This window comes from Argopecten irradians, chromosome 1 (assembly GCF_041381155.1).
Source record: "Argopecten irradians isolate NY chromosome 1, Ai_NY, whole genome shotgun sequence".
Classification (NCBI taxonomy): domain Eukaryota; kingdom Metazoa; phylum Mollusca; class Bivalvia; order Pectinida; family Pectinidae; genus Argopecten; species Argopecten irradians.
In genome coordinates, this window is record NC_091134.1 from 35,107,031 (window position 1) to 35,129,241 (window position 22,211).

Below are 22,211 nucleotides of genomic sequence, written 5' to 3' on the forward strand. Positions count from 1 at the left end.
AGCCCATTAACACAGTATGCCTCCCTGTAGATTCTCCTCTCCCAACACCTGTATCAGAATAACTTGTCTACCATTGAGGCTCTATGATGAAAGAACATCAATATATTTCTGGTACAGAATATTCTTTTGATTATGAAGTAAAGATCAAGCATCTAAAGATTTGAAAACAAAATTAATTACAAAGAAAGGTCTGTTGAAAATCAATGCAAAATAAAACCAACAAAAAAGGAAAAGTTAAATATCCATGAAGTTTGGAAATAATTACTGCATGTAGTTGGTGATATTGAAAGTACCTTGGAGTTATAATCTCATCAAACAGTTCCATTAATTTTATAACTCCACTTTTTGTGTCCAATAAACCTTTTTTATGTGTGAAAAGAGTGATAACCATATTTATCTTGTAATAACCCAAGGCATCTGCACATAAATTCTGACACAAAGTAGGGGGTGGGCTTAATGCTGGACAATGGTAGATCATTTGGTTAGTAATTCAATTTGGCTGAACTGTCAGATGGAGTAAAGACTGGGTATTGGTTTATTTCTTAATAAAATTTTTGATAATGATACAGGAATAACAGTCACAAGGGTGAAAATAATGAAATATTTTATATAGTAATTAAAGAGTAAAGCTTCTCAGTATAATCTTAACATGTTCACTGCATGGCATCGAGCATTCTATTTGGTGTCTACAAATAACTATGGTATCAGATACTGGCTATTTGGCGAGCCAGTGATTTATTACAGGGAACTCTGGATTTCTTTAATCAACAAAGCCTTGTCTATAATCCTTATAGATATTAAATTTACTGTTGAAGGTAGGATGTCAAACAAATACATTTTATAATGAAAAGATTTAGTAAAGAATGCTAAATGCCATGAGTTAGACTGCTTATTCTGTTTTAAAATGAAAATTTGATCAAACCAATATTTTAACAGGTTTTAATAATTGGTCAATGGGCCGGCTAGATTCAATCTAAATTACGATTAAAACATGGAATGAAACGTGATTTAGTGATTTAAATTCATCAATTGCAATAAGACGTTCAAGTCAACTGAATACACGTGTAGTTAAAGCTGCACCCACATGTTCTGTTTTATAAGTACTTGCACACACTGTAAGTTAATCACGTTTACACTGACCACAAGTATTTAAGGATTGGCCGACTCTAATTGTTAACTGTTTATTGCCAAGACAAACAAAATCTATTTGATTCTATTTTTAGACGTATAGACATATCTTTCTTTCATTCATAAAATATGTACCAGAATAGCACTCCAGAGGAATTTGCAGCAATCTAAAAGACAGACAAACATTGCAATGGAAAAATTTTCCTTCCATATGATAGAGAAGTTTTGACTTTTCATTTTGAAGATTTCTTCTTGAACCAATGCCAAAGTTGATATTTTTTGTGTTTAATTTTAAATACTGTGGCTATATAATCCCTTTTTTCCATTTAAATGTCCATTGTGGAAAGTTTTACATCATCAGACTCAAATATCAAATAGTGCACAGGCTCGAATATCAAATAATCTTTATTGTACCATACATATTTATGAGATTTGTGAAGGAATGAGATTTGTCATCCACCCTAGGTGAATTATTAAGCAAACTAGGGCAAAAACAGCAAAACAAAATCCATAATGGAAGCTAAGAGCAAGTGAAGTCTAAACATTCAAAGATGACAATACAAGCAATTTACAATGTACAATGTACTGGTATATATACCGATATAATTTCCAAAGCCACCATTTGATAGAAAGCAGGTCTATTCAAAACTGACACAGAATGAATGAGAAAGGAAAATTGTATTTTACAATTAAGTTACAATTAGGTATCAAAAAATGTTCAAGAACTATCTGATATTTGTACATGTGTGTACATCATATATAAATATCCTATCTATGTTCTCAAAATATTTATGAAATTAAAAATAGTTTATACAGTAGGTGGTAATTCATTGTTCACAAGTGATGTAAAGTACATGTAGATTTGCTTTCTTCATTTTAGAACTTTTATAGAGAACTGTCTTGGACTTCAAAATTGACTAAATCTGCATACCTATATATATAACATAAGGTATAAAAAAGATCCAGATCACATTTAACATATGGTAAATATAATGTTGATTTTTAAAATGAAAGATATGTATCATATACATATTTAAAGTTTTATGATTTGTTTATGAAGGTATAAAGTGCAAAAGGCCATTTAATATATCGAAGAAAATTTGACAAAACAGAGCTTGGAAGCAGTGTGTTTCCAATGGCAATATACAGGTATATAATACACAATACATAAATGTACTGTACATTTTAAGTACAATGACAGTGGAAAATTCCCGTCCGATTCTGAACTCTTCTGGTGTATACGGACACATTTGTGTATGTCATAGGGGTGTATTGATAGAGCTATAAAGACTCTGAAAACTTCAAAGCTTTCAACCCGATACTAGTACATATTATCCCGAACATTCTGTGATTTAATTGAACTAAAAATCATACGAAGATTTACAAAAGCCCAATTAAAACCTGCAAGGTATCTTTGATTATTGTCTACTTCGATCATAGGCCAAGGATATACAGATCCTTTCATGAATAAAAAAATTAGGATTTTACGCAATAATTGAACTTTTAATCCAAAGGAGTGCATTTAAATTTGATAAGGACGCATGTGTCCTTCAGATTAAATTCCTTTTAATGTGATTTCTTGCTTGGTTGCACATGTCTTTGTTCTGAGCTAGATGTAGGTGTGAGTACCATTGACAAACATTTTGGTGAAGAAATGTAATAATGGCCTGAGAATAAAGACTTGATTATAAGGCCAAGGTGAGGTACAGTATATCACCTGAAGTTTATCAATGTACTGGTGTTTGTCATACCCTATTGAACACTCATTGTCTTACACCGAGTCTACCTACTCAAAGAAGATAATACACCAATGTTATGGTTTATGGAAACTTCCACAAATGAAGGGGAGACAATTGTATCTAGAATTGTAAATAAGAAAAACAATGGTATCGGGAATTATAAATACCCGCAAGTTACCAAAGTGTTACAAACCTGTCCAATAATGCTATTCTCTGATAACAATAAAGAATATTTAGGTTAAATTTATTGACCATGAATTTGAATAACAGCTCATATGAAATTGTTTTCTCAAATTTATTTTCAAAGTCTTTTTTTTACTGTCAAAAGACAGATAAGGTGTCATCAGAAAAAAAATATTTTCAACATCACTTCCCATAATTATGGTGACGCAGAATATCTCAAAAGATTTCTTTTGATCCTTATTAAAATGGAAGCGAAATATTGAAAACTAATTAAGTCAAATCTTATTGACAATAAATAAATTGCAAAATATGGCTTTTTCATCAAAATACAAATGAATTTATATTGAATTTGCTGACACACACAATAGGCCAAATTGGAAAGGAAAAAACACATAGCAATTACAAGTGTATCAATAGTCGATGATTGTACAGGACATTTGTGAAAAAAAGACAGGAAGAATCCCTTAAGATTCCTATATCAATGCCAACAGGATCAGATACCGCTAATGAAATGTGATGTATGTATCAGAAAGTGTGTTCAATATATGGTCAATCTCCTTGGTGACTCATAAGGTGAAGTCTATAGCAATCACAACAGAGATGTATCGTGAATAATGTAGAATTAGTTCAGCATTCAAAGTATCCATATGTATATGATAGGCCATCAGTATTTAGATTATATTGGAATTATTGATCAAGTTGAGCTTCTATAATATCAGACTGTAAAATCTCCTCAGATGAAAGTAGTGGGAGATAATCTAGTATAAGTCAGAAATAAGGGGAGGTAATTTGAACTCAGGATATAGTGTCAGAATGGGAGAGGTAATCAAGTACAAGACTTAACTGAAATAAGGGGAGGTAATTTAAAGTTAGGATAAAGTGTTATAAAAGGGGAGGTAATCTAGTATAAGAATACATCTGAGAAACTTTCTGGTAAGGATTTCTAGGATGTATTCTTATACTAAATAAGGGGAAATCTAGTATTAGTCTGTAACAGAAAAAAGGGGAGGTAATCTGGTGTTAGAATAAAGTGTTAGCTGTGAATTTCTTGGCTGAAAATAAGGAGAGATAACCTAGTACATGTATTAGATTATATCTGCTGAAATTCTGTTGTATTTAAAACTTTTTCCAACTTTATCAACAGGTACATCATAGCTGGATTTATCATCCTGTCCTTGTGATGAGTGTAAATCAGGTCGGAATACATTTACCATACAGCAGATAAAATGATGGAAGTCATTCTAACAGATGTCTAGTGTCTGGGTAAAAATACAAGAAGATAAAAAATGAAAAACAAATCTTTCCCAGACTGTGTTAAGTATATCTATGACGCATCCCTCAACGTCAAGGCATAGGAGAAGCATTACATTGCACATAACATTTAGGGTACAACATTTACATAAAGTCCATGAATCAGTTATTATTGAGCTTCATTTATCTAAATATGTGTAATATAGTGCGATATCTTATTTTTGTTTTTCTTGAAAATGTATGCTTTATTTTATTAAAATGATAACAAGTTAATCTTGGAAACATAAATGAATTAAATGGACATTGCTCGTTTAAAGATAATGTTGAAAGAGTTAAGCAATTTTGACTACTTACCTTGAAATTTGATAAAGGTCAAGGTCATTCACAGGAAAAAACTTGGTATATATTCTATATGGAACTAATATCAGGCCTCTGTGTCAATTGGATTAATTGAGAAAAAAAATTTAAATGTAAATTATTCTATATACATGTATTCATCAGACAATGCTTGGATCAGAAAAAAAACCCAGTTGCATTTAGTTAATTGTGACGGCAACCTCTACCTACCATCCTTCATTTTCCAACAGAGCTAGTTCAGTCTCTTTTCCTTTCTGAACTTTAGATGGACTAATAGGTTCAAAAACATTTGACCAGAGAACAGAGTTCAGCCTGAGTAGTCTATACAGGGATTATATATATCAGGCAGGGCCAGTTCTATGTCATTTTGATCCTGAACACATCCCCCCACACTGCCTGTTCCTGATAAACTTGTCTGTCAGTCCAACAACACAAGTAAGTATGTTACATCCAGCAGGGTAATGGTAATGGGATGTGGGCCAATGGGTCATATAGCACCAACAAACATAAATATAAAGTGGTCTTGTTTTTTGGACACCGATAAAAGGTAAATGAGGCATGAATTTGTGGTTTTCCTTTGGGATTCACAAACATTTGAAGAGCTATAGGCATCATTTCGGACTGTTTATAGGTTGGCATCCCTTTAACTGTGTTTTATCAGGTCTGGTCTAATGTCATTTTGTAATAATGTGTTCCTGGCTCAAAATATAGAAATATAGAAAAGTTTCAAATGTATTCAGGGTAAATGGAAGCTTGTATAGTTTTGGTTTTATACAAATTTCAGAGTAGGGACGGACGTAAAAAAGAAAGATTGTTGAAAGAAAGAGAAATGCTACTGAACGCTGTGGTTAGAAAGCTTTTTTAACCTTATTGACCCCTGGAAATTCATAATGGACTCTTCGAGCTACTGAATTAGAGGAGTTCAAATGTGTCTTCAGGGGTGAATGGTTAGAAAGCTTTTTTAACCTTATTGACCCCTGGAAATTCATAATGGACTCTACGAGCTACTGAATTAGAGGAGTTCAAATGTGTATTCAGGGGTGAATGGTTAACTTAAAGATTCACAGACAGCTCAGTATTTTTCCTCTTTCAGTTCCATCATTATTACAGGATACAAATTGAAGCACTGACCAGCTGCTTGTATCTCTAACACCTAGTCATATAACATAGATGATCTGTCATCATATCATTCCGCTGTGTAATTTTACTCAGGTTTGTAATATCTTCCTAGAGATCATAGAAAAAACCTTTGAAAATACTTACATTGATTTTTATGTGAGCTCTCACAAATTTATCCCTTCTCCAGTAAATCAAACAGCGAATTTTCCTGTAAATCCGATTCATTTTTCACATTAATTGCCTTAAATGCCTCCAGCTTGCAGTGACAATTTTGTCTTGTATCACTGATATTTTAGACGCTTATCTATTTACATTTTGAACTAATATTGAGTGTGTTCATAAAAATAATACAACTTTCGGTTTGTTTAACAAAGAAAAACTTCTCTTGAGAATGGCTTATTTAAAGGTAGTCCGTAATATAGCATTATGAGTCAAACTTTCGGTTCACTTTGAAAAGATTTTTTTAAAGATTTGTCTATTTGTCTTTAAAGATTTACAGCAAAAGTACAACATATTTTTAACCACATGTATTTGTAAATAAAAACAACAATAGAATTTCTTAATTTAAAAGGAAATCATGCTTTCATACAAAATAAATACATCTTTGGTGGTTTCAATATAAAATCTGATCATTAAGTATAGTTTATTTAAAGGTGCTATGTCATGTCTTTTACCAGGAATCATCAAGTCTATAAATATAGCAATGTCTAAACATTGAGGCGATCAAGCAGGAAGAAAATATCTATCAGGTATCTTTAAACATGGAGAAACTTTGGCCAAAACAGGTCTAAACAGGTAAGACAAATTATAGTACAAATTAATGATAATATTAACATCACACAATAATTTAAAATATAAATAAATGTGTCCTTAATCAATTTTCATTTTCATTTGTCACCCACTGATGAAGTTTTGAACAAATATTGTAGCATGCATGTGGTTTCTCTAACCTCCATGGACATCTAAATCTTGCTATAATTATAACGGGTATATTGTTAATTAAGCTAATTATGGTCAGTGTAATGAATAATATTTCTCTAACCATAAACTTCAGTCTTCCTTGCAGTGTTTACAAATAACAACCTACGGTATCATCAATCAGATATCTTATTGTGTGTTACCGTCAACAGCTTCCATTACATGTGATGCAACTAGAGACAATATCAGAGTTTAAACTTACTGACGATTTTGGCAACTTTCTTCAAAACATGCCAATGAAGGCCACAGTTACACTTGTCAAAATAGTATTTTAAGCTTTTAAAAATTTATTTGTTTGGCAGTGTTTTCTGATAAACGGAAGGAATGCTGGCATTAGTTTTCTCTTCTGGCAAAGAATGTTGCTATCTTTCAAATTCAGCATTTGTAAAATGCATGCTACCAGGTATACAGTATAAAATGAAACAGCAACATATGTAACGTGATAAAAGTTTTAAAAACAAATGAGCTAAGACTCAAATTCAATGAAGAATGAAGATGTGTCCATTATAAATGTTTTTTGTATAGTCAGTTATTTTAGTAGAGGACAAATGACAAACTTAAACGATTGAATTTATTTGCTTTGCCTCGAAGACCACTTTATAATTATTTCATAACTTCAAAAATTAAATGTTGGTGAACATCAAGACAATGATTTGCAAAGTAGAGAAAATATGGATATGGATTTTTTTGCAGTAGAATCTCTAACCTTCAAATGTAATGACTTAGTAATTATTTGACCAAGATAAGAGTGACAATAACTTATGTAATTTACAGAATAATCTGTCATCCGTCAGCTAGTTTCCTGTCATATTGATCAGACGAACTACATATAGCATTGATCAATGTATCATTATCATGTAGCTATAATACAGTATTATACTGATGATGACAGAGGTCCCTAGAGGAGGGACTGCCGCTATCAACCCTTGTTGGACAATGTGGATTTCTCTTTATAAGAACTTTCATGGGAATACCCCATATACCTAATATGGTCCTACACGGAATGTTTGTACCGTAATTGTCCTATAACAAATTGGATAGACAACACAGATGATGTGCTGATACTTAACCAAAAACCTTTTGGGCAATTATTGTTGAATTAATATCACTTTTGATATTCTGGTGTATTGCAATGCTTTCTTATGCTATCTTTGCCGATGGGGTCATTCTAATGTTTTAAATGTAATGGCTAAAGGAAGCTTTAATTCTTGCATGGTCATAATAAAGGTGGACACTCCAGATCTCTTAACAAAGCTTTCTTGTGGTGTAGTCTTTCTTGTTATATAGTCTCACTAATTAAGCTTTCTAATGTGATCTTTGAGGATGGAGAATCTCTTAAGCTTTCTGACGTGATCTTTGAGGCTGTTGAGTCTCTAATTATTAAAGCTTTCTAATGTGATCTTTGAGGATGGGGAGTCTCTAAAGCTTTATTATTTGATCTTTGAGGATGGGGAGTCTCTAAAGCTTTGAGGATGGAGAGTCTCTAGAGCTTTCTAATGTGCTCTTTGAGGAATGAGAGTCTCTAGAGCTTTCTAATGTGATCTTTGAGGATGGAGAGTGTCTGAAGCTTTCTAATATGATCTTTGAGGGTGGGCAGTCTATAAAGCTTTTCTAATCTGATCTTTTAGGATGAGGAGTCTCTAAAGCTTTCTAATGTGTTCTTAGAGGATGGAGAGTCTCTAATGCTTTTAGATATGATCTTTGAGGGTGGTGAAAGTCTCTAGAGCTTTTTTTATGTGTGATGTAGTTGTGATCTTGGAGGATGGGGATAGTTTCTCTAAAGTTTTTTGATGTGATCTTTGAGGGTGGTGAAAGTCTATCTTTGCTATTATATATCAGATTACATTAAGAGTGAGGAAAGTTTGGTTTCTTGAGTTTTGATCTTGGAATACTTTAGAAGGTGTCCATCAGATTGTAACAGGTGTTTAATGGATCATGTCACTCTGAGTAAGGCAATTTCATTTCAACATTTTAAATGATGCATATTTGAGAGTTTGGCCACTCCTAGGATCAGGTTTGGCGGTGATCTACATTTTCAATTTTGAACTTTCCAAAAAATAATGCCGACATGCACTTGAAGACAACGTCTGCACCGTACTTGGTGTGGTTCTGATTTACACCTGTTCAGTCTGTAAAGAGTATGGCTGGCTAACAAATTCTATCACACGCACCATAGTATTAACACAAGATGAAACAACTAAATGTATATGTTTTCCTGACAAAATGATTTATGACCTAGGTTTTGTTGTCGACATTGTAGCCGGGCTAATATTTGTCACATCCGCTTAGCTTGTATGAAAAACATTTTCAAAATAAGCTGATTGCATCAAAAATTTACAGACAATTTTAATATGCAGACAGTATAATCATTTTCCATTAGAATAAAATTCTGCATTGCAAGCAAAACATGTCTGAATAATTACAAAAACGTGTACAAGTCCTGTTGTCAATCTTCCACAATAACAAAAGGAACCATTCTTCCTCAGCATTAGAAATGTTGATAAGAGCACATAAATACAATATCAAAAGTGTGGGATGGTCATGTTGGCCGATACATTCTGTTTTCTTTTGCTGTGATCTTTGAGGGTGGGGACATTCTGTTTTCTTATGATGTGATCTTTGAGGGTGTTGACATTCTGTTTTCTTTTAATGTGATTTTTGAGAGTTGGGACATTCAATATTTTTTGTGTTGTGATCTTTGAGGGTGCATGTGGGGACATTCTATTTTATTGTGTTGTGATCTTTGAGGGTGTTGACATTCTGTTTTCTTTTAATGTGATTTTTGAGAGTTGGGACATTCAATATTTTTTGTGTTGTGATCTTTGAGGGTGCATGTGGGGACATTCTATTTTATTGTGTTGTGATCTTTGAGGGTGCATGTGGGGACATTCTATATTTTTTGTGTTGTGATCTTTGAGGGTGCATGTGGGGACATTCTATTTTATTGTGCTGTATTGTTAGGGTGGGGAAGTTTATTTTATTGTACTGTGATCTTTGAGGGTGGGGACATTCTGTTTTCATGTTACATGATCTTTGAGGGCGGGGACATTCTGTTTTGACGTGACGTAATCTTTGAGGGTGGGGGCATATACTTTTAAGGGTGGGGACATTCTATTTTATTGTTCTATGGTCTTAGAGAGTGGGACAGGGGAATGTTTTCTTGTGTTGTGAGCATATCTTGTTTTGACAATGAAAATGAGATTGTGATCATGATGGGTTGGGATGCTCAGAGATTATCTTTTAAGGGTGGACTAAATGTACTTTTACCTTTTAGAACTAAGTACTTTACAATGACATCTTGCCAAAGTTTGACATAAAATGAGCTTAACAAAGATATTCATTATTCTTAGACTTTTAGATCTACGTCCTTCTGATAACCTGCCAAATCTGTGAAGTTGATACCTGGGATCCCACCAAGGTGATTTTAACAGTATAATCATTGTTCTATTGTGTCAAATAGATACACCAGCATATACCTTTACATGTGTAGGACAAGGCGTTGATACCTGAAGTATACCTAGATTAGTTTATAAAGAATAAATTATTAAGAATACCAGTACATATTCTGTATCTCTTGAACTGAATGTGTAGGTCTTCTTGCCATATTTATAACCTTAAAGAACTATCATATATCTCACACACCTGGTGTCCTTGTAGTAGTTTGCTATTTCTGTAACACTAAACAGGAGAGGGTCGCATGACATAAATAAAAACTAAATTTGAACTAGAACCTATACAGATCACTCACTGAACACTATACTGTATTCAACCCAATAAGCGCTCATGTCCCTATAAGCACCCCTCCCCTTATTGAGGCCTGCATGAGCCCTCATTTCAATTGTCGGGCATATTAGACCCAAACTATCAAATCTGTATAGGTTTGCAACAATTTCATCTTATTAAACACCTTTTCATTTTTAGCTCGCCTCTCGAAGTAAAGGGGGCTTACGGAATATATCCTTCCAGAGTCTGTGTCGCGTACGTCAGCATTGGCATTGGAAATTCCAGGTTAAGGTTTGGTGCAAGTGTTGAAAACTTGTTATCTGTCACAACTGACATTGATTTCTATAACCATTTTGAATCATAATTGTTGTTATGGGTGTGGACAATCATTTAAAGGAGCCAAATGCTGGATTTTGAAAATTTTCAAGAGGCCTCATGGGCCAAAATAGCCAAGTTTTGGTTCAAGTTTTGTAATACTGTTATCCGTCACAACTGACATTGATTTCTACAATCATTTAAGATTACAATTGGGTGTTGACAATCACTGAAAGGGGGAAACTGCTTAATTTTGAGAATGTCAAGAGGCCAATGGGCTGAAAAATTAAGTTATGTAATGACATTGCTATATTTTATAATACTGGTAAATTACAAGGAACCTGATTTAAATCAAAGAAATTCCAAAAGCGAGCTTTGCTGTTTTCAAACACCTCTTGTTTTAAACACTCTGGGCGCTCATTGGGTCGAATATCATATGTGTTCTGTGTGGATGGTATACCAATCAAACCATTTATTCTACAACCAATTAGGAGCTAGCACTACAGTCTACATGTACTAGTGTAACATTGTTCCCTTATCTCGCCAGTTATTAGTTTGATTTGGCTTTACCACCTTCTAACGGTTACCAATCGTCACTGAATCATGAACATTTGGATGGTGAAAGACTTAAATCATTCACCCCTGTAGACAAATTTGAGCTCTTCTAATTCAAAGGATGGAATAGTTCATTATGAATGTTCAGGAGTGTGCTAATGTTGTATATTAAACTTAAGTGTGCAGAATCATGGTTGGGTGATAAGATTTTTAAAGGGCAACATCCCGTATATGCTGTATGTTCACAATGTTGCCTGTGTGAAGTGTGTGCATGTTTTGGGAGACTGCAGTATGTGTAGAACCACAAATTTATGGTAAGTATTGGACAAATGCTTAAAAGCCTTGAACATATATCTCAAGTACATTTATGTAGGTGGGCAATGCTAGAACGCGTTATTTAACAGTGTGAAAGCGGGAATTTCACAGGGGGAAACTTCAAAAAATTCCAGCATCAAAACCAAGCACTTGACCACCAATAGCTGGTATATCAGCTGATACAGGTAAGATAACGAGATGCTTACAGGTAATATGTTGTCTGGACTAAAGATAAACACTCCTGTTTGTTTATTTAAACTGTAACATTCCATAATGTATGAAATCAGCAACAATGTTATTAAAAATAAATCACAACTGGATATTGGATAATCCTTTTTTCAGTTATTTCTTTGTCTATGTAAAGGTTATCAGCAAAGTTTCGACTGGAGAAGACTGGAACGAACATGTCAGAACAAAATTTACTGACCAAGTTTTATATATGTTTTTTTAAATTTTTTTTTTATTTAATTTCAAAGGAAAAGAGCATGTCAGAGTCAGCTTAATGTTGTTAGTATAAAAGTGCTACCTTTCACATGAGATGTACTATTATAGACACAGTGACATTATCTACAGAGCAAATTAATTTTTGCAGTTGCAATTGAAAACCAATCTACTATTATAATACAAGATCGGGGCTTAAACCTGGATGTGCATGTATGCAAGACCTTAGATCCGTCATGTCCTAATTATTTCTCTTTACCCACAAAATAAATGAAGATGTGTGTAATTGTTTATGTTTACTTTCAGTTTGATGTCATATTGCATGGTTTTATAACTCACAGAAATTGCAAAATGAATTCTCAAGATTCTCAACACTCTTTGTCACTCAAGTCATATATTCCCAGTTGAGGGGGTGGGGGTGGGGCTGGGGTGGTGGTGAGGGGGTGCAAATGAGGGGCATGGTAAGGTACAGGAGTGGCACATACTATTGATAAAACTGCGTTTGCATGAATACAATGTCAGATGTATTCAATGATTTGATAGTTGGTCTGACGTACCATATTTGTTGTAGAAATGTATTATTTTACATGTAATTAATGCACAAAATTTGGTGTGTCTGTTATGGGTTTACAGTTTCTTTCCAAATCCCCATCATCCTCCCACCTCCCATTTTCGATAACATCACAACCTTGCACCATTTTAAGGAAATGCAATCTCTTGACACAATCATCATTGATAAGATAAATCACTCTTACCTGCATGTCTTTCAGCAATTCTTTACATCTTTCTAACACGTCCTCGAATGGACACTGGACAGACAGCCGAAGAATGTCCACCAAATATTCGTCAATCATTCCTTTCGTATCGACACCCCCTTGTATGGTAGTCATCCCCTTCATGTCAGGAGGACTGCCATAGCCCCCGACCAACGCATCGAACACCCTAAGTATGGAGTCAAACGCCCTGTTTCTCACCCCCGGGTCTCGGTTGGACAGGCAGTGCACAAATCGTAGGGAATCCTCATCTCGGATTTTCATGTGTGACGGCTCCTCAGCCATATCAAGCACTTTGTGGAAACCAGAATTAAGCTAAAATAACATAAACAACAACATTTTGTATTGCATTAATTACCAAGAGGCTGAAGCACTGAAAATGTCACCGGGTAGTTTCCACAGTATTGGAGAAAATACGATCAGCTGATTCTGCGGCTACTGGGTTTTCGTCTACCGATCCACATTCAACCGTCAAATTTGCATGAAAGTTCGCATTTAAACGGGATTTTACTTACCTCAAAGCTAAAGTGGAATCTTTTGTAGTAAATAAAATGATCATTTATGTTAAAACATACATATTTGCGTCTAAAAACGTTATTATTCCGATAGATTGATGATGAAATTCCTCATGCTGACCTGTGCACTTGTGCTCTGCGACCTTGACACTACAAAAGTGGGCGTTCCCGACCGACTTCTGGACCAATGAAATTTGCCGACACATCCATCGTTCATTATACAGCTGTAACTGAAAGAGAGTAGTAGATGCCTGATATTTTTTTTCTTAATTGGACCTATTTGACCAGAGCGTTCAAAATTTGAACTTATTATTTTAATATACTATATATATTTGTTTTTTTTATATAATTTGATAATACACAATACATGCACACATTTGATTATGATATAAGAAAAATAACAAGGAAAAAAATATATTTAACACCTTCTTTTTTGTAATTTTTTTCTTGGTTTAAGAGGTTTTGAACTGTGCATAATACAATATTTATTATTTCGTATTTATTGTTAAAAATAATGCCCATAGAAAGAGAATTATGAATTATACATTACTGTATACTTATTTGTATGAGTTGTATTGATAAATTTCAAGTAAGGTATCGAGTATAATCAGGTACATTGAATTTATAGCTCATATCATAGACAGTACAAGAAATGTGTACACAAATCATTTTTCTTTTTGAAGAATGAAAATTGAGCACAAATATGGAAGAACCACATCCTTAATATAATGATAAATACATGTATATATCAGTTAAATTTTCTATATACAATGTATCAAATCAAACTTTTATACTATTGGGTAAAAATATATATATGCTGTGATTTAAGACTAGTATAGACTTATAGAGAGAGTTCACAGGGAACATATGATTCAATGTATGACAATGCTTTATCTTAATTTGGGCTTTCAACAAAAATATACTGTTTAATTAATATAGACAGGCTGATACTTGATACAGAAAATGGTAACCTTTGACCCTTTCTCACTTTTAGACCACCCATGTTTTATATGCTTACAGGTAAGAAGTGACATGATACATGTGTATGCTAATTGTGGTCCTGTATGACTTTCATTAACATGCTATATCGCTACTAGCAATCAGGCATGTATAATACTTGTATTGTACAACACATTGAAGTGAACAGATATATTTCAAACAAATCATTAATGCAAATTTTTTATTGGCTGATATTTGTTGTAAAATATTGCAAACTATTGAGAAATAGGCCTAATGACGGATGGTTCATGTGGATAGGTAGACTGCCCACCAATTATCTCCAGATTATTAAAAACATCACTAGAATTTGGCTTGATAATCTAGGGGGAGATAATCTAATATTAGAATACTGCTGAGAAAATCTTATCAACAACTTAGGGTTTGGTAGCCAGTCTAGTGGATGGGTTCCTGCTCTGCTCTTTATATAGCTCAAATAATCTGATGATGCAAAAAATATTGTGTCCATCTCTTATCCTATTGCTTAATTACCACATTTCACCATCATAAACACCCCTTGACCTTTAGTATCCCCCCTACCCATCATCCAAGTATCACGATGGCGATGGGGGATACTTTTTAATGAAGAGGGTCAGTGTGATGCACCCAACAGGTTGACAGTGTGCTTATCATTTACGGTAACTAGTAAGCTGTATTGGTGAATGGACGAGAATTCAGTTTTATTTTAAAGACTGTGAAACAACAATTCATATTCAAATTTTCCTGTTACATGTATTTCTGAATCATTGCATTAAGAATACATATTTTTATTTACCAGTAATGGCTTTACATATCTAATTATTTTCCATCACAAATATCACTGTATGTCCATTAGAAAAGAAATTCTAAGCTTAATTATATGAAAGAAGGAGCCGAGGTTATCTACTCAGGCAAGGGGATATAATCTACATGTATTTTTGAATGATTGTCCTAAGGTGAACCCCTTTGAGATCTGATGCTGATTTGCAATGAAATGGTATTATTTATGGCCCATGGTTGATATTATTAACTGAGTTTTGTAAGGCTGGCATTCTATATATATATTGATACCAGATCATAAGAATCCTGCCGTCCCTGTATTCATTCAATTATTTATTAATTCAATTTTCATAAATGACCACATGATTGGATAATTTTTTATATCAGTGTCTCATATATTTTTTATATCATATAGACTTTTACAGTGTAAAACAAAACTTGAAAAAGAAACAATCTACGTCATCATTCGGCTGTATTTTGGGGGGAAAGTTTGCCATAATTTGTATTGTTTCGGCGGTAAATGTGCCATATTAATCGTCTTCAGAGACCATTAGTTCATGGCATACTAAAGGTACACGTCATCTTATCTATTCAACACAATGTCTGATTTGTAAGCTAGATTACCCTGTTCATATCTCATATTTTCAGGATGTGTCATAATTGTCATACAGGATACATATTAATGCTGTATGATTGTCTGTTGAGGTAAAAGTTATATCACTGTCAATAGTTGGGTTCCATTAATTTAAAATGAGTTTTAGAAGTTTCTAGAATTACCACAATAAGCGGTGTGTAACAGAGCATTTACGGCAAAATAATATATAAAATTCATTAAACTCATAGAATTTATTTATGAATATTAAGCTTGTTTTATTAACTTTGAATATCCTGAAGTAATGGCAGGCTGAGGTGGCCGGGTGGTGGTTAAGATGTCCTAACAAGCCCTCTTCCTCTATCTGGGTCATGAGTTTGAATCAGCTCCAGGTCCTCAAACTTTCTTCCATCTCCTAAACCTGGCATGTCCTGAAATGACCCTGGCCAGTAATAGGACATTGTTAGTGTTTTTCCCTTTTTACAACACTACATTACTTAATGTTGTCACTTATGGTTAATATAAGGAGTTTATACACAACACAAAATTGTTTAAATAAATGACAGAATTGTAATTTTTTTTTTTTTTTTTTTTTTTAAATGTTTGTCACCAAAATGTCATATTTCCATTGTGTAACAAAATCCTTACATAAATATAATTTAATGCAATGTATATACCACTTCTAAATCTATTACACTGTACAAGTCAATTCGATGCATCTGGACCATCTGATACCAGTATTTGATTTAAAGCCAGGAGAATTTTCCGTATGGTGCCTTCAACATTGACAATTATATAATTTTGAACAAACCAAATGCCCTTACGACTACATGTATTTATAAATATATATGGCTTTGTTTGAAATATCATAATATTGTAGAAAAACAAAACCTGCTGCATAAATCATCATAAAAAGTGTATAATAAACATTTGAAAGCACCAGCCAACCTTGTGACAATTATGGAAGTGTTAAAGACCTGTCAACACCCACGTTGGGCATGGCGGTTGATTGACGAACCGGTAGAACTTGCTACTTGGGAGCAGTAGGCGGCCATCTTGGATTTTCAGATCGACCCAAAAAAATAACAACACTTTGTCGGCGACCATGTCAGGATCACTTCATGCAAGTATCAGCCAAATCGCACCGGTAGAACTCATACAAGAAGTTCAAAATGTGTTTTCAATGATGGCGGCTGTGGACGGCCATCTTTGACCATGTCAGGCATCATTTCATGCAAGGTTTTCAGCCAAATCGCACCGCGTTTAAGATGCGGCCATCTTGGGGATCATTTCATGCAAGTTTCAGCCAAAAAACAAGATGGCGGCTGTTTTTTCGGACCATGTCAAGCGCTGTGGCGGCCATCTTTGGATTTCGGATTTTGACCATGTCAGTTTCAGCCAAATCACACTCGTAGAACATGTACTTTTCATACAGGATTTTATGATAATTAAAGTTGTATGGTCTATAACTTTCGCTCTTTTGGTCATAGTGAAAACTGTTTAAGTGTTACACACATATTTTTCTCCGTCTGCCTGAGGTTTAAACTTTCTAATTTTACCACTTTTTATAAGTTGTAGCACTGGAAGTATCTTTAATTATAAAAGTAAAAAAAATCTTTTTAACGTGTACACGTGAAAAATAGGCTCGAAAGATGCCGAATCATTCCGAACTCTTCCGAACATTGTCGCGACAATCTCGAAGTAAAACGAGAGTTGTGAAACCAAGAGAAAATATCAACAATTTTTCATAAACAAAATATGTGGTCGACCTCATCAGACTCTATCTACAAATAAAATAATGCTCGCACATTACAATATTTGATACACACAACATTTTACGGTAATGTGTAAATTGGATGTTTCAAATACTCAATCTGTGGACATATACTAGCATGATTTGCTCATATAGGCCAGAAGGAAAACGTAAACAAAGACATGTGTGCTTACGCTAGTTACCTGGCTTACCACGTGCAGGTCGTGTCGAATGTCAGTCACGTGATACGATTAGGAATCCGACAAAACCCGAAGTCACTGAACATGGCGGTGATTGAAGGCGCTTTATTCAAAACCAGGAATATATGATTCCTAGTCAATGTTTAAATATCAAATGTTTAAGTTACATATCGTTACAGTGAAATTAGCAGCAATACAACTTTAAGGTTTAGTCAAGACAGAGCTAGCTTTTTATTTACTTTATAAGAAGACATTGTATCAAGTCTGTTTATTTTACTGTTGAACATTCCTTTGATGTAGCAAGACATTAATTGACAGATCTATTTCATTATTCTCCAATTAATATTTTTATGATGATACAACTTTAAACATGTTTGCTAATCAATTTCATTATGCTGCGGTACATATAAATAGCTAATATGCACGCCCAGTCCTGCATACATTTTGTTTATCAATATTTACAACTTCATTATTGTCCTTTGGTTGCTTGCTTCATGCTCTGTATGATTCAGCCCCTGTGATTCAGGGTTCTCGTAGCTATTAAACTTCAGCTGTTATCATCAGAAAAAATATGAATATCGTCTAAGAGAATCACTATGTTGTTTTTGTGCAAAGAAAAATAAGTTATCTCATGAGCCACTGACAGTTTGGAATTTACAGACAGCAGATAAAACACAAACTATTCCACTTTACACTGTCAAGCTTTATTTTGTCTTCTTTCACCTGCAAAATCACAGTAAAAAGAGTTACCACTATCTCGTGTGTAAGTGTTAGGGTTACAAATCTGTGCTCTTACTCTACAATATCTAACATTTAAGTAATTAACAAATTTCACATTACGTATAGTGAGGTACCAATAAAATATTTCAAATATTCATAATTTTTTTTCCATAGCAGTTTATCAAGCATTTGAATTCCTGACCAAAATCTGACTAATCCAAGATTCACTTGGTAAGAGTCCAAAAACCTGTTTTGACAGACGCTTGATAAACATGTCAAAGAAATCGCCAAAAACCTTTTCCATCGAACAACCACCTCACACCAGGACTACACAATCTTTTTCTTGACAGAAGACGTTTTTGCTAAAAATAGCACTTAAAATGGTGATATATGATCAAAGTAAAGCAGAATACAGCCCTAGCTATTAATCTATTCATGTCACCAATCCTACCTATATTCTATATCAAATATAATAACTCAGCTTCAAACAGTATCTTCTTGTATTCAATTCATAATTGAAATAAATAAATAATGAAAAATTCTACCATGCAATTGAATAAATTGTAACGATACATGCAGAGTATATAGGATTGTCTATGATAATACTGCTTTATCTACTGAAGTTTGTGATGATTTTCATTCTGTCCTCATGTCTAAATATGTATGCTGCTATACTAGTGAGTACAACATTTGAAGTTCTTTTGATGATGTTTCATATGTGGGGGGATGATAAAATTTTTTGATTTGTTTCATAGGATGAGAATTATATAGCTAATATCTTTATCATACATACCATACAGCCGGTTAATACTTTGTGGTGATGGTATTTTCTCGATTTTGCGGGACTTGACCACGGAAAATTTGATCCGCGAAATATCAATATATGGTTCAATCATATACACCCTGTATGTTGAAATCCTCTTAAAATTAAATTCTCTCATTGTTAGTTAAAATCTGGAATTTTTTTTTACCAATAAGCAGCTAAACAGATACTTTATTTATTTATTTATTTAACCTACAAATAAACAATTTGTTTTTATTTAACCTAACTGACCAACAAGTATTATAGAGGCAGTTCATGTTAATCAGTCTTTATTTGTCTGGTCAGGATCATATGAAAAGTCTTACAAACACTAAAACTCTGTCACCACAACATACAATTTAAACCTTTTGTTGTGTGAAATTGGGTGGATGAAAGAAGCATTACATTTGAACGCTCGTGATAATGGATTTCTATAAAATATAGATTCTACACCGTTGACATTTTAAAAGCCATAATTTTGCTTGCTTCATGCTCTGTATGATTCAGCCCCTGTGATTCAGGGTTCTCGTAGCTATTAAACTTCAGCTGTTATCATCAGAAAAAATATGAATATCGTCTAAGAGAATCACTATGTTGTTTTTGTGCAAAGAAAAATAAGTTATCTCATGAGCCACTGACAGTTTGGATTTTACGGACAGCAGATAAAACACAAACTATTCCACTTTACACTGTCAAGCTTTATTTTGTCTTCTTTCACCTGCAAAATCACAGTAAAAAGAGTTACCACTATCTCATGTGTAAGTGTTAGGGTTACAAATCTGTGCTCTTACTCTACAATATCTAACATTTAAGTAATTAACAAATTTCACTAATTTCACATTACGTAAAGTGAGGTACCCAATAAAATATTTCAAATATTCATAATTTTTTTCCCATAGCAGTTTATCAAGCATTTGAATTCCTGACCAAAATCTGACTAATCCAAGATTCACTTGGTAAGAGTCCAAAAACCTGTTTTGACAGATGCTTGATAAACATGTCAAAGAAATCGCCAAAAACCTTTTCCATCAAACAACCACCTCACACCAGGACTACACAATGTTTTTCTTGACAGAAGACGTTTTTGCTAAAAATAGCACTTAAAATGGTGATATATGATCAAAGTAAAGCAGAATACAGCCCTAGCTATTAATCTATTCATGTCACCAATCCTACCTATATTCTATATCAAATATAATAACTCAGCTTCAAACAGTATCTTCTTGTATTCAATTCATAATTGAAATAAATAAATAATGAAAAACTGGGAAAAAAACAAGCACCAATGAATACAATTAAGGTAAACAAATTTAGGTAACGATACTATATAAAAAGATTGTAACAGAGAATAAATAAAGGGAAAGGAGAAAGGGAAAAACAAGGATTTATACTGCACTCAGGGGATATATATATGCTAAACAATAACAATTTTACTAATACAGTACTTAAAGTAATAAATAATTAAATAAGAGGAAAATACCGGTATTGTTAAAGTATAATTTGAACTGTTAAAATAACATCATAAATATCATCATTATATGAAAGTTATTCTGTAAAATATAGAACTAATAAAATTAACTTTGAAATGTATCTGCTATGTAATTGTAACCTGGTGGTTTTAATTAAGAACAAATTAAATATTGAATATGTAATTAAAATAACTTGATTAAACTACAACATTCATGACTGTTCTCATAACAGGTGGTGGTCCATTAATAAATAATAAATGAAAATATTCATGTATTCAAAATACATTAATTTACCAGTAATTAATGTGTGTGTGTGTGTGTGGGGGGGGGGGGAGGAGTTTTTTTTTTATTTAGTTATTTTAAAACTGTTAAGTCACAAAATTCTGACTGTGGTCAACAAATTACCAATATAAAAACAACAACTTTAAATTCAAACAATCATCACTGAAAACATATACATAACATTCTTTGTGCATAAACAACATTTATGTCACAACGAAGATGTAAGCCAAAAACAATACACACATCATCACAACACTTCTGATGAATGAAAATTAACCGGTAACAAAAGTAATTTAACAACGCTTAATTGTAAGATATTTAATTATCACAGATCTTTCGTAATCTACACTATTTAAGTACTTGCTCCTAAAAGCTTGCACAGCACAACAAAATTCAGAGTTAGCTTCCTATAATATAATCACAGATGAAAGAAACTCATTCACCCTTGTAGATGCATCTTCTATATCATAGAATAACACACCTGTAGATGCATTTGGACTATTCTATATCAAAGAATAGACCAGTCCATTACGGAATTTCAGGAGTGAATGAGTTAGTACACAACACAACTTTATGTTTTTCAGAAAAAATATTAAAGATTCATTAAAATAGTTCACATCTATGATAACGATCATTAAATATATCTACACAATGATAAACCAAAAACATTATAGACCCCATTTTTTAGACCTTTGAAAAACATTTATAATACAAAATGTGTATAATCATTAATATTTTAATAGTGATTATATAGTGGGCAGGACTATTAAATTTTATAGGTAGATATGTGGCAGTATCACAGACTTGCTTGTGTAGTGTTGAGGCAATTCACCCCTCCAAGCCAATCACAATGGATTATTCCAGCACTGTTCTACATCCCTCCAGGTCAATTCAGATGGACTACTCCGTAACAATCTTCAACAATTGTTCCAGCAATGTAATGTCCTTTACCCGTCCAGAGCAGTTCGAATGGCTTGTTCCAGCAATGTGATCCAGTTGAACTTATCTTCTTCACAGGAAGTACGACAAAACAGCTCTTTATTTGGGGTTTCCATCTTAAACCCATTTTGAATGTCTAAAATTAGAAAAGAGTTTATAATTTGCAAAACAAAAGTTGTATGCCAGGGTTTGCAGCAGACAAAAGCAAGAGGCCCAGAGGGCCTGTATCGCTCACCTGGTTTGTAATGTCAAATCATGTTCTGAATACAGGTTCATTGTTTCTTTTCTGAAGAAATTTGAATATTTA

The 22,211-nt window shown here is 33.4% G+C and overlaps 2 protein-coding genes and 1 long non-coding RNA gene across 5 annotated transcripts in view; 1 reads left to right on the forward strand and 2 right to left on the reverse strand.

Moving 5' to 3' along the window:
• Positions 1-13,540, reverse strand: part of LOC138325571 (sestrin-1-like) — a 57,144-nt gene extending 43,604 nt beyond the window's left edge. Inside the window, exons 1-2 of one of the 2 annotated variants that reach the window (XM_069271334.1) lie at positions 13,393-13,540; positions 12,860-13,192 (exon numbers count right to left, since the gene is read on the reverse strand). In XM_069271334.1, coding sequence (XP_069127435.1) covers positions 12,860-13,162 — 303 coding nt within the window. In that variant the 5' untranslated portion in view covers positions 13,163-13,192; positions 13,393-13,540. Of the gene's footprint in view, positions 1-5,921; positions 6,018-12,859; positions 13,193-13,392 lie in introns of those variants that run through there. The other variant, XM_069271352.1, reaches the window with a different exon arrangement.
• The window catches only part of LOC138325602 (uncharacterized), a 47,789-nt gene continuing 30,263 nt past the window's right edge, over positions 4,686-22,211 (forward strand). Inside the window, exons 1-2 of the long non-coding RNA XR_011208805.1 lie at positions 4,686-5,093; positions 6,455-6,572. This is a non-coding gene — a long non-coding RNA (uncharacterized lncRNA). The remainder of the gene's footprint in view (positions 5,094-6,454; positions 6,573-22,211) is intronic.
• Positions 20,482-22,211, reverse strand: part of LOC138325561 (epithelial cell-transforming sequence 2 oncogene-like) — a 53,794-nt gene continuing 52,064 nt past the window's right edge. For both annotated transcript variants that reach the window (XM_069271323.1, XM_069271313.1), the window contains exon 25: positions 20,482-22,040. In XM_069271323.1, the coding sequence (XP_069127424.1) occupies positions 21,913-22,040 (128 nt within the window). In that variant the 3' untranslated portion in view covers positions 20,482-21,912. The remainder of the gene's footprint in view (positions 22,041-22,211) is intronic.